The following is a 13,385-nucleotide window of genomic DNA, read 5'->3' as shown; positions in this document are numbered from 1 at the left end:
GAAAAGCATTCTGAATATATTTAAAGAACATACATATCTTTGGTTGAAAATTAACTTCTCCTGTAGTACAGAAAAAAAGTCTGTTAAGAGGCATGTAAAGTAAAATAGATCCTCTGTAAAAACCTGCAACAAGTTGAAAAAAGAGCAAGCACCAATGACACTGATAATTTTTTCTCTGTCATTAGTATATGTGAATCTTGGGACTACAGCAAAACAAAGAATTTTGTCAGTGATAAATACTCAGATTCCTTTGAAACAGATGGCTGCATTCTTACTAGTATACAACCATCTGATGAGAGAAGAATCCCATCCTAGACACTTCTAGAATGCTAAACCCTACTTTTGTTACATTTGTACCATTTTCTTTTTCCTTCAATGATATTTTTAGCTAAAGTTGTGCTACTCACAAGGCTACTCACAGGCAAAATAGTGACTACAACAGAAGTCATTGTTGTGTTCTCCGCCATAATGACTGTCTTCTTTTCAAGTATATAATCCTCATTCTCTGTTGCCTGGTTGGAGAGGGCGAGTTCGAAGTTGGGCGCAGTGCTCAGCTGAACTGCAATCTCTCCAACAAACCCTTGTTCTCGAATAATTTGTAAAGTGAGAGTAGTTGAATTCAGTTGCCCTGTAACAAAGAAAAATAATCAAGACACGATTGTTTTAACCCTTGCTCTGCTTGGCTTTCATCTTGACTAATTGTACAGGAGCTGCTTGCAAGAGGCAGATATGTGAGGAAATAACAGAATGCCTTCACAATACTTCTAGGTGCTAGAAAAGGGGCAATAATAATTCACTTCAAAATAAAATACTTGAGGAAGTTTTATCTGCAATAATATTCTGATGGAAAGCATATTTTTCATAAATTTGCCTACTTCCCACCTTCCCCTAACTTGCGGAACAAAAAGCTTCCCTTTCTGACCCCGTTCATGATGAAAATCTCTGTGTAAGTTACTCTAAACAATATATTAATCCCATTAAATGGTCAGGTTCAGCTGTTTGTCTAAATAGAAACATTGTATGTATTAATGATTTGAAATATAAGATGCCAATATTTTAATAATTACAATATTGTAACAATTTACGAGAATGACTGGATAATGTTGATAAATCAAATGAAGAATACAGCATAAAATGAGTGTAATGAAATAGCACAGCTACATATTTTAAAGGATATTTCTGCTACAAATTACTTCTAGAAAAAAAACAGAATCATAGAAAAGTTTTAGTTGGAAGGGACCTTAAAGATCATCTAGTTTGCACACCGCCACCATGGGCAGGGACATCTCCCACTAGACTAAGTCACCCAAAGCCTCATCCGACCTGGCCTTGGAGACTGCCGGGGAGGGGGCTGCTACAGCTTCCCTGAGCATAGAATCATAGGACTGTTTAGGTTAGAAAAGACCTTTAAGATCACTGAGTTCAAGCATTAACCTAGCAATGCCAGGTCCACCACCAAACCATGTCCTTCAGCACCACATCTACAAGACTTTTAAATATCTCTGGTGATGGTGACTCCACCACTGCCCTGGGCAGCCTGTTCCAAGACTTGACAGCCCTTTCTGTGAAGAAATTTTCACTAATATCCAATCTGAACCTCCCTGGGCAACTTAAGGCCATTTCCTCTTGTCCTTCCACTTGTCACTTGCAAGAAGAGACTGACTCCCACCTGGCGACACCCTCCTTTCAAGGAATGATAACATTCCCATGCCATTTCATATCATCTGCAAACTTACTGTTTGCCTCAGATGAGGCAACCTGTTCCAGTGCCTCACCATTCTCTCAGTGAAGAATTTCTTCCTGATATCTAATCTACACCTACCGTATTTCAGTATGAAACCCTTACCCCTCATGCTATCACTACATCTCCTGATATATAAATAAAATACATAAAATCTAAAATGTAAAATATAAAAAGTAAAATATTTTTTATATTTTATATTTATTACATATAAAAAATGTTACAGGTTCAACAATGCTGATGTTGAAAAAAACTTTTTTTTCCCTATGAATCAAGAAACAGACTTACCTTCTGGCTCTGTGGCTTTAACAAAGAGAGACTCCATATGCCACCCTATCACACCGTGTGGAGAGTCACTGGGTAAAATGGTGAGTATAGCCCTTGCCCTTTTGGGGTCAATGACGGCTCCTTTTGCAGCATCCTGCACACCCACAGTGGTAACACGAGCGAGTGTGATTTCCACGGTCTCTGAAAGCTCTGCAACACCATCCGCAAGAATTGTCAGGGTGATCGTGGACAGGGCTTGACCTTCTGAAAATGTAATCTAAAATTTCAGAGGGAGGGCAAAAGAAAAGTCAAACTTCTTCCTAATGATGTTACACCAACTGTTTTACTCTCTGTAAAACACTACCAATTAAATATATATGCATACACACATATATACAAATATAAATATCTATAATTCAATCATCATATTACAGAATCATAGAATCTCATGTTGGAGGGGATCTCAAGGATCACCTGGTTGAACATTTCTTGACAAAGACATGGTCTAGACAAGATGGCCCAGCAACCTGCCCATCTGAATCTTCAAAGTCTCCAATTATGAGAAATGTGTCAGTACCCTGAGTAGATTATTCCAAGGCCTGATTGTTCCCATTTTGAGAATCTTCCTCTTGTGTCCAATCAGAATGTCCTCAGCAGTAATTGTATCCAATTGTATCCAATCCTTGGATCACCCTTGTGGTCCTTCTCTGGACCCTCTTCAGCCTGTCCACATCTTTTTTTGCACAGCAGGGACAAAACTGAACACAGTACTGATTCCAGGTTTGTCCTGACCAGTGCTGAGTACTGTTGATGCAGCCCAGCATCCCATTGTCTTCCTGGGATGCAGCAGCACATTATTCACCCATATTGAGCTATTTGCCCACAAAGACCCCCCAGGTCCCTTTCCACAGAGCTGTTCCCCAGCCAGTTAGATCCCAGCCTGAGCTGCACTCACAAATTTATGTTTGCCTAGGTGCAAGGCCTTACATTTGTCCTTGCTGAACTTCACAAAGTTCTTGTTAGCCCAGTGGTCCAGGTCTCCTTCTCCACCTACTTCCTTTGTGTCTGAAAGGGATGAACTGTTTTTGTGCTTCCCACAGAGAGATCTTGAAAAACTCCCAGCACTCAGTAGCTCCTTCATCCTTCATGGGAGCTTCCCATGGAATCCCTCCCAGATGAGCTCTGAGTGAGCTAAAGTCTGCTCTTCTAAAATCTAAAACCTTTGTCTTACTACCCATCTTCCACCACATGCTCAGCAGAATTCCAAACTCCACAATACCGTGATCACTGCAGCCAAGGCTGTAACTAACTGATATATTACAAAGCAGTTTTTCTTGGTCTGTGAGCAGCAAGAAAGAGAAGAAATACTTCAGAGAAAGAGAAGAAATTCTTCACGGGAAGAGTGGTCAGACCCTGGAACAGACTGCCTAGGGAGGTGGTTGAGTCGCCATCCCTGGATGTGTTCAAGTGTCACTTAGATGTGGTGTTGGGTGATATGGTTTAGGGGTGAACTTGTACTGTTGGGTTAATGGTTGGATTCGATGATCCCAAGAGTCTTTTCCAACCTGAATTATTCTATGATTCTACGATTCTAAGATCAGCAGTGCCCCATTCCTGGTTGGCATATCTAACATTTGTATGAGGAAGCAGTCCTTCATGCATGCCAGAACTTACAGATGGCATATGAGCTGCTGCTGTGTTCTTCTAACAAACATCTGGGTAGTGCAAATCACCTGTAAGAGCTGGATTTTGTTGATCTGAGCTTGCTTAAGTAACACAGATATTTATTTGCTGTCCTTATTATCTTACTTTGGAGGTCAGTAGCAGATGCTTACTGTTAGATCTTCTGTGGGGATGACCCCTCTGATCTTTACCCATAGGCATTCAACAGGGCCTCCACAATCACCGTAGTTGACTGCTACACATTCAAGGTTCTCCTTAATTTAAAGAGAGACTCCTCCTCTTCTTCCCTACCTGTCTTTATGAAACAGCCTATAGACACATATCATGATCCTCTAGCCATGTGTTGTCCCACTGTGTTTCAATTATTCCTATGACATAATAAATTTCTGACTCACAACAGAGCTCCAGTTCCTCCTGTTTATTACCCAGGCTGTGCATATAATCCTCATGTTTAATTGAGATTTCCTGTATTGTTCCCATTGCAGACACAGGACATAGCCTGCTTCTCAAGAAGTGTCTGCACATCTCTCTCTGATGGAAACTACTGAATAAATTCCACTTTTAGATTTGCTTCCATGTGTGGCTTTTGCTTATTAAAATGCCTTTGTCTCAAGCTTTTCCACCTTATTTTCTTCCACGTCCTGATGAGGAGGTGGAGTAAGAGAGCAACTGGGTGGGGGTTCTCAGCCAGCCGTGGTCAATTCACCCCATATGAATACGCCAAAAGAGTTATGAGCACGTAATATATATCAAAATCACTGCTAACTGAAGAAATGCCCAGTCATCAGTTTTGTTGATTTTTTTGTTGTTTTAGTTTGGGGTTGGGTTTTTTTAGATAAAATTATTGGTAAATGCTTTGTCTATCTATTATTTTTAAATTCAAAATCCTGGTCACTTAATTAGGTCTCTCTCTCACCAGGTAAGACCTGTCTATAAACACTTAGGCTACACACACTCTGAAGGATAAATAGAAATTTTCAATGAATAGCATTACGCTTTTACTTTGCCTTTCTGTCTCTTCCTAGGTGCAAATTTGTGGAGGGAAATCATGTAGCTTTCCACCCAGAACGCTCAAGGAGTGCTTTAACAATTTCAGTATGATTGTTTTGGCATCCTTGACTTTCCCTCTTCTTGGCTTTTCTCTGGATTTTTTATCTTACTTCAGATCCATTATTTTTGGGTGTAAAGTTTTGGCCCTGTTCTCCCTCAGCTGTGTCTTTGCTTTAGGCAAACAGGGCCATTTTGCCATAGGGCTTTCTGTCTTCTACAGATGGCCACCAGACGGAGGCCCTTGACTTAAAGAACCTGGCATCTATCGCTCCTAAAGTATGCCAAGAGTGGCTGGAAATCTGAACAGTCTCGTAAACAGGGAAAACTGGAGTTTGTGTTATTCTCCTAGGCCACTGGAGCTCTCAGTTGCACTAAGAAGGTCAGGACGAAGAGCAAATGCCCCCAGATTCCCACCTCCGCAAATGATTTGACAGAAGCTGCTGGATCTCACAGTGGGAAGAAGGGAAGAGAGGATACTACAGATACGTATTTCTAGTGCCTGGAGGGCATCTGGTTCTAGAAGCGCAAGAATGATGCTGCGGTGTTATGCGCCAGCCAAAAGTGCAGACTGCTAGAATCACAGGAAAGGACCAGGAAGCAGGAATTAACGGGAGAGCAGGGCAATCTGACGTGTACTTCTCCCTCAGTACATCTGCATCTATTGTCTGAGACAACCCAGTCAGTGCTTCCCTAACACCAGTGATGTTATTACGTACCATTCCTGAAGCTGGAAATACATCACTTATGCTCCCATTAGCGATCCACTCTACTGTAACTCGTCCATATGTTCCTATTAAACGTTCAATATTCAAGGTGATTAAGCTGTCCTGTTCCATTTCTTCAACTTGCTTAAATAAAGAACTCTGGAAAACATTAAATAGTGGAACCATAACAATATTTCCTTATAACAAAAAGTTTCTTTAGGGATCTGGGTATTCAATGGGGGCCACTGACACTGGGCATCAATATGTTAGTCTACTATTAAGTAGCTAAATACATGTTCATTGATTACATGTTTAAGTCCTAACTTTTCGAGGTACTAAATTCTTCCAGGTTTCACGGAGAATTTAAAATGTCTGGCTTCTTTATCCTAAGGCAAAAAGCCCAACATTCCATTTTTTTAGGTTTTGGGTTGTTTTTTTTCAGTACAGCATTTTATGTCCAAAACACACGAAGTAGATAATAAATAAAGGGACCTTCAAGAGAGACTTATTTTTTCTGCTTTTACTTTACTGTTACTCACCCTCCTCATAATGCAATGCAGTGTTTCATTTCAGTAACAATTCTTCTGTGCTATATATTTTTAGTACACATTTACTATATGCCTGTCTAGATAACTTCTACAGTGTTTGATGATTTAAGAATTACATATTCCAAATAATACCTTCAGTCTGACATTTTTTCCAAATAAATGATTTTGTTCTGGCAAGCTGGCTCATCTTGTGGCATAACCCAGTTAGTATCTCTTTCAGGGGAAAAGGATCTTCAGATTCCTTTTAATTAATTCCCCTGATTAACCAAGCAGTAGCAACTCCATGATTGTATCATATTTGCCATGTGAAAACCTAATTCTTAAGTTGTTGCAAACCAAGCTGATAAACTAATGTGTCAATCTAAATGCAATAGGATTAAAAAATGTCAGAATGGGGACAGACTGAGTTTCTATCATCTGATCCTATTGCAATGCTAAATGGATGTTCAAGAGCTTCTAACTTGGGTTTCTACACGACTTTAGAAGATCAACCCTGTCGCATCCACCAGCTCAGAGTTTTACTATGCTTTCTGTTATTCAGAAATTATAAATACATACTGTAATGATTCACCTTAGTAGTTTTACCTGAGCAAATGCAATGATTCCGTAGGCATTGTCATTGGAAGGAATAATTATGTTAACAAAACCATGAACACCAATCTCTGCACCTCCCTTAGGGTTTTTCAACCACACTTTGAAGCATTCTTCCTCCTCTGGGATGACGTCATCCAGGATATTGACTGCTACCACAGCTTCCATGACCCCAGGGTCAAATATCAGTTCACCTGAACTAGCATAAAAATGCACACATCAAATAATTATAAACTGAGGATAGCTGATTAATGAACTTAGAAAGCACTCCTGGTTTAAAGGGTGTGGGTTTTTTGGGGGGGGTGAAAGGGAGCTTGGCGGTTTGGGGTTTTTTTATTACAATAGATCATAGAGCAACTGAAATTATGGAAGTAATTTAATTTATCCTAAATAAAAGCTTAAAGAAAATCAAGTCATAGCTCCAAGTCCTTTCTTGCCATGTTTTAAAGCCAGCTGTGAGGCAGCTCGACCTCAGGCTATTTTAACACTTACCTATAAAAAATTCTCTATAATGTTAATAAGCACACTGCACACGTAAGTATATAAGGCTCTCCACTGTATCCAGAACAGTATAAAACAGAAAAACAAAGGCAGGTGCTGGGAGAAAGTTATATAAAACAAACAAACAAAAAACCCACAAAACCTACCTAGGTATAAAATCTGACTGGTTTGAGACAGTGGTCAGCTCATAAATCTGGGAGTTGGACTCTTGGGACAGAGCGATCAAGCTCTTGCTGGAGTTCAGAGACGTTGCAGTAGCTGAAGTGATATGATCTGCATATGGGGCTTGCAGCATCACAGAGAACTGGTTCCCTTCCGAGTTCCAAGAATACAGCGTTGTTGTGTCCTTACCAGACAGGAGAATGTGAACTACATCGAGCAAGGAGTAAAAAAAAACACAAAACAAACCACAGTAATATTCAGTGACTTATATAAAAGTTCTCCTTGTAACACCAGAAATGTCCTTGGCAGCAAAATGATCATAGTAACTTTTAAATTGCATAATAATACAAAAAAGTGAGCGCATATTTTTCTGCAATTCCCAGGATTTGAACAAATGTTGTCATTTAAGTCTTACCTAAACCTGAAGGAGGCATGAAAACATGGACGTTTCTTATGGCGCAGACTGGAAGAGACTGAAAGTGCCTAAAGGTAGACTGCCCTGTCTCCCAGATGAAAATTTCAGAAGAATTTCCAAATTCTGCAAAGTAGAGAAACAACAAAACTTACTTTCTTTTTTTTCTGCATTCTTAGAGCTTTAATTACGAAGTGAAGAAAATTATAATATATTCCTTTTTACTTGGTGCATAACTCCATGGCATGACTGATCTCCATGGGATCATTCACCCACCCAACCATAATTTAAGGGCTTTTCTGCACACACTGACATATAAGAACACTGATTGCCAGTAGGCAACAGTCAATTGCAAAGAAACCTATAGACTGCAGCCTAAATTTTTCAACAGGCAAACAGAAAAACAACAACTAAAATGTCATGTCTGCAACAAAAAAAACAAATGAACTTTTCAGACCAATGATGTTTTCACATGACAAAGCTCAGAAAATCTTAGAAAAGATGCAATCAGCAGCTACATGAATGGAGTTGTTTTCTGTTTTTCTTGGGAAAATATTTCACCAGTTCCATAAGCATTTGAGAATGAATGAAATGATTTTATTTTCTGAGAGACAAAACAGAGATTGTTTTGATAAAATGGTTCTCACTTGCCAGTAACCACAAAATCATGGAATGGTTTGGGTTGGAAGGGGCTTTAAAGATCTAGTTCCAATCTCCCTGCCATGGGCAGGGACACCAATCCTTAATAAGGACAATAAGGTTTAATAATGATAATGATAATATCAAAGCAACAATGCTGATGATACTACTACTACTACTAGTAATAGTAGAAATAATAATAATGATAATAATAATAAAAAGACCACCAACACCACCAATGACAACAGTAATAATAATAATATCACCTTAATCCCTGTCTAAATGCCTTCACTACCAAGCAAACCAGCATATACTCAGCAAAGTCAGTGTTCATCTTCTGCTAAATACCTTTTGCAGTAATTAAATAGATATCAGATCCAGAAATCCAGGCCTCCATATGTTTTATTTCTTTTGCTGGTAACTGATGAAGATTCCTAAACTCATTATTCACCCAGTGGTACAAGAGCATGTTCTGGCTGGTATTTGACAAAGAAACTAGCAGGTACATGATGCCTCCTCTAGGAAACAAGGCTATGTTCAGAGCTCTGTAAAGTGGAAGTTGATGATGCAGCACAAATACATCATTATTCCACTGGAAAACCTGTGGAAATATGAAATACTCTTGTCATTATACTTTCGTAATTACTACCAAGAGAAGAGAAATTAAGTGTTGTTATGAAAAACTGGGAAGACTTGCAGTGAATTAAATTCCTAGTTTCTAAGATGGACCCTACATTAAGATAGAAACACACTGGTAACTAACTACCTTCCTTCAGAGAGCTATGCTTGTTCTTCAAAAGAATACGAATTTTAAGTCTTATAAATCCATAATAAAAACGTATTTTTTCAGAAATACATATGTATGGATTTTATTATCCCTTCACATTTCAAGCTCAAAACTAATCAAACTACCTGTATCAAAGCCAGGGAAGGCAAATGTATCCTAACCTGGATGGAACTGGAACCGGTCGAGTGACTCACAAAAATCAAATAGTCTTCTTCATCTACAGCAAAATGTTCCACATGTCTGGTATCCAAAATAGAGACAGTCTGTATCTGTGAGGGAAATGTGACAAAAGAGGTTTTTGGAAGCCATCTTAAGTGACAAGCTTATATATATATATATGTTTTTAAAAACTGCATGAACATATATAAAGCTCTCTATAAAATATATGAAATTATATATATATATAATTTTACAATTTAACAAATGCATTTCTATATGTGGCATTTATTTACAAAATTAATAAAACTTACCACACATTTTAAAGAAAATGCTCTATGACTGCTCCACAATTTATTTCCTCACTTCCCAGGTCATTTCCCCCCATCACCAACATATAAATATAAAAGCACAGTAGGCCACAAGCTGTGAAAACTTACAACACTGCAGCCATGTGGAGCGTTAGGGCCCCAAACAAACTGAGAAGAGAGTGCTCTTTTCTAAAACATGGCTGGACTGGAGGCCGCACTGAGGTTCTCTCCAAATCCACTATTTTATAATTTTGTGTGTAAAACAGATTTACCTTCAACAGCCTGGGTCCAGGCATGAACACATACACACTGTTGTTGGAAGATCCCTGCCTGTCTCCTCCGTGAGTAACCACAAGGTAGGGAGAGGCATGGATTTGGAAAGGCACGCAGCTCTTAGGATTCCACATACTGAAATTCTAAGAGAAGAATAATTAAAAAAAAAAGAAAAAAAGAAAAACTGAGATTTAAATTCTTTACTGAGTAGCTTGCTTGGTGTTTGCAAGCAAACATTTACCTCGACAGGAACAAAAACTCCTTTCCATTGGTAGATAGTAGAAAACGTAGCTGGAGGCATACGCAGCAGGACACCATACAGGATTTCTCCAGAGGTAAAGAAACACCAGCTAGATGCTGCCTCTTCCATAAAACTTTGCAAGACAGACAGGACACTGATACTACCCCCTGCAATATAATAGAAGAAAACATTGCTTGTTCTTGAGGTCTTTTGCAATGCTATTTTCATGTTTTACTTGAAAAGCCAGACCTAATACCAGAAATGTTGAAGTTGTCTTTAAGTAGTTTGTATAAGTGTATATAAATGCACAGAAATTTTATAGTACTGGGGACATTAGCAGAGTTAAGCAATACATGTTTTCTTTATATATTACAATTTCATATGGAAGATGCATAGGCAATTTGAGTTTGATTCAGAATGATTCAGTTTGGAATCCAGCTAGCAAGAAAATTAGTTAAATAGCAAGTAGTGAAAAAAGTGACAGAAACTACAAAAATGATTTGTTCTCCTTTTTCTCCTTCCCACAATAAGCAGGCACGGCACTAAGATTCTTAGATTGCCTAAGTCGTTTGACTGGCCTACAGAAAAAAACCACTGCAATGCCAGAACTAAACTCCCAAACCCACATACAGGTTAGACCAGCTGATGAGCCACACAGAGTATTCATCCACGTTCAAAATCAGGCATTTTCCTTTTTTTCACTTTGTTAGATAGTCCGGATTAGTGAGTAGCTATACACATATCGGTACGGGAGCAAAAAAACACTTAGCATGCAAATGGGAACAAGTGAGTAGAGATGAAACGATGGATCCCTTCAGCCCAAGACTCCCATAAATGGGAAGTAATGATAGAAAACAATGTTAGAAAAATTCAAAGTTACAAGTAGTAAACCTCAAATTTTGTTAAATGAAATTCTAGTGACAATAAAGTTCCTACAAGCAGCAGGGAGAGCAGTAAATTACTGAAATTCTGGCAAAAGTGACTGATGATAATGTTACTCTCAAGCTCTTTAATGAATTTTGGCATGCTCAGAAAAACATTCATTAATCAGGTCTGAATATGTGAATTTAGATTCCAAAGCTACATGTCCTGTAAGTTTGTCTACTCTCTGGCTATCTCCACTCTGACAAAAGCAGTGGACACGCTTGATAAAATGAACGTACTGATGCCAAATGCAGTATCCGACAACGTCTCCCACTCCACACTCACAGACACGTTGAGCCCATTGCTCCGCAAAACTTTCAAATAAACTGTAGTATTGGCTTCTTCAACTGTGAGGAAATTTGTCCTAAACATGAGAATTGTGAAAATAAAGGGAAAAAAAGTGTTATTTTCATAGCATATGAAGAAGGTCCTTACAGTACAATTCCAGCACAGAAGTCACAACAGAAATAATAATAATAAAAAAACTAGTTTTGCTATCTGATGGACTGATAACTTTGTTAATCAAGGTTGTCTAATGTTTCTTAACCACAATATCTTCGCAAAATTGTAGGAAATTCAATAAACTCTTAAACCTGTTCTGAAATTTAACATACCAGCTGTACAGTTTAAGCTCAGTGATTGGTAAAAATGTAATTCCATATGGTTCATTTGCTTCTGAAAACCAGCCCTAAGTGAAAGTGGATTTTACGCCTGCTTGAAACCAAAAATAAATTATAAAATCTATGACTAGGAGGTTTGGAACTCTTAACATAGGTTACTGTTAGTGGAATATTTACGGAGTAATGAAGTACTGCTTTATGAAAAAACTTCATAGAAAAATTGACATTTCTAATGATGAGTAGTCCATTATACGTGACTTTCTGTTCTTTTCCATAACAGTCATAGTATTTGGCAGAGAGTGTACTCTTCAAATTTACGAACATTTTACATTTGGATAGCTGAATTTGGTTAAAGGGATTGATTGAAAACAAAATCTCTGCTGAATACAAATCAAAACCAAAATCTCTAACGAATACAAAAATATCTCCTTTTAACTGAATCATGAATGTTTAGTACCTATTTGTAACTGGGTAGATGCTGAAAAGCCCGAGTGGAGCCTGATTCTGTAATACTGTAATCATCGTTTGCACTCTTGTCCCTAGTCTGGCTCCTCCAGTTGGATTGAACAGGGTGACAACAAAGTGCTCATCCATCTCTGGTTCCTCATCCAGGATTGCAGAAATGTGCAGTGTCTGACAAGAAAACAAGCACAGAAAGGTGTTGAAATTTGACAGCTAATGATGACACAATCCTATCAGACCACGTCACTGCTTCTACTTTTTCAAGGCATGCCATAGGGTAGCACAGCAGAACAGCAGCTCCTCGAACTGGAGAGGACCAACGTGAGGCAAGGAAGGTTCAGGCTGAAGTTCTAAAGCCTGGTGACCTCCATAGTGCAACTCAAAGACCAATATATTCCCTTTTTTTTTTCCCCCCCCACTTCCTTTTTTCTCCTCTCATCCTAAGACCTTCTCAAATGTAATAGTTTTTGGTCCTTTTTTTCATACCTCAGTTGTCTACTTACTCCACACATTTCTTGGTAATTCAAAGTCCCCTTAGAGCTACCTGATTCCCTATTGCAGCTCAGCTGAGTTTGTTTTAATTTACTTCAGTTGGCAACTAAACTCCAGGGCAAAAGGGTAATTCTATTACTGGCACTGGGAAGAAAGGAAGAAAAAAAGGAATAGAGGGACATTTGAAATACTCTCTCCCTTCCTGATTGTTCTTTTCTTCTACTGCAGCACTGTGGTTAAGATCCTCTCAAGGTGGTCTGAAATTAGCAGAGAATTATCTAGGAATAGGCAGCTTTTTCACTATTATTTGGGGCTCACAGTCATCCTTCCCACTACCTGAACAGGCAAAGGTTCCAAAGGTACACAGAGCTTTGCTATAGAAAAATGAAGTTAGGAATGATGGATTTGGAACTAAGCTAGAGCTTACAGTCTTGTAGAAACCTGTTCACTTCTGCAGTAAGACATATCTAGAGACTGTTTTAAGAAACGTTTGACTTCCCATAGGTCTGGCCAGCACTACAGTTCCAAATGTATTTAAGGCTCAGAAATTGAAAATGAGTGTTTCCAGAGAGATTTGTTTCACATTTTACCCCAATAGCCATAATATACTAACCTGTTACTGACCCTATCTTCACTGACAAAATAAAATAAAATGATAAAATAAATTAAAATAAAAGCACATAATACAAAATATAAAGTAACATAAAATCTAAAATAACATAAAATACAAAATAACATAAAATGTAAGATATAAAATATAAAATATAATATATAGAATATAGAAAATGAAATATAAAATAGAATATATAATATGAAATATA

The 13,385-nt window shown here is 38.2% G+C and overlaps 1 protein-coding gene across 1 annotated transcript in view; it reads right to left on the bottom strand.

Annotated features, from left to right (window-relative positions):
- Positions 1–12,243, bottom strand: part of LOC104270618 (G-protein coupled receptor 98-like) — a gene marked incomplete at both ends in the record, with an annotated part of 42,655 nt that extends 30,412 nt beyond the window's left edge. The window contains 12 exons of the mRNA XM_009865032.1: positions 420–628; positions 2,030–2,285; positions 5,458–5,604; positions 6,579–6,783; positions 7,232–7,454; positions 7,663–7,785; positions 8,647–8,899; positions 9,247–9,354; positions 9,825–9,968; positions 10,067–10,233; positions 11,230–11,354; positions 12,068–12,243. Of these exons, the coding sequence (XP_009863334.1) occupies positions 420–628; positions 2,030–2,285; positions 5,458–5,604; positions 6,579–6,783; positions 7,232–7,454; positions 7,663–7,785; positions 8,647–8,899; positions 9,247–9,354; positions 9,825–9,968; positions 10,067–10,233; positions 11,230–11,354; positions 12,068–12,243 (2,136 nt within the window). The remainder of the gene's footprint in view (positions 1–419; positions 629–2,029; positions 2,286–5,457; positions 5,605–6,578; positions 6,784–7,231; positions 7,455–7,662; positions 7,786–8,646; positions 8,900–9,246; positions 9,355–9,824; positions 9,969–10,066; positions 10,234–11,229; positions 11,355–12,067) is intronic.
- Between the last annotated feature and the right edge of the window lie 1,142 nt (positions 12,244–13,385).

Source organism: Apaloderma vittatum, unplaced genomic scaffold, assembly GCF_000703405.1.
Source record: "Apaloderma vittatum isolate BGI_N311 unplaced genomic scaffold, ASM70340v1 scaffold20432, whole genome shotgun sequence".
NCBI lineage: Eukaryota > Metazoa > Chordata > Aves > Trogoniformes > Trogonidae > Apaloderma > Apaloderma vittatum.
This window is presented reverse-complemented; position numbering and strand designations above follow the sequence as displayed.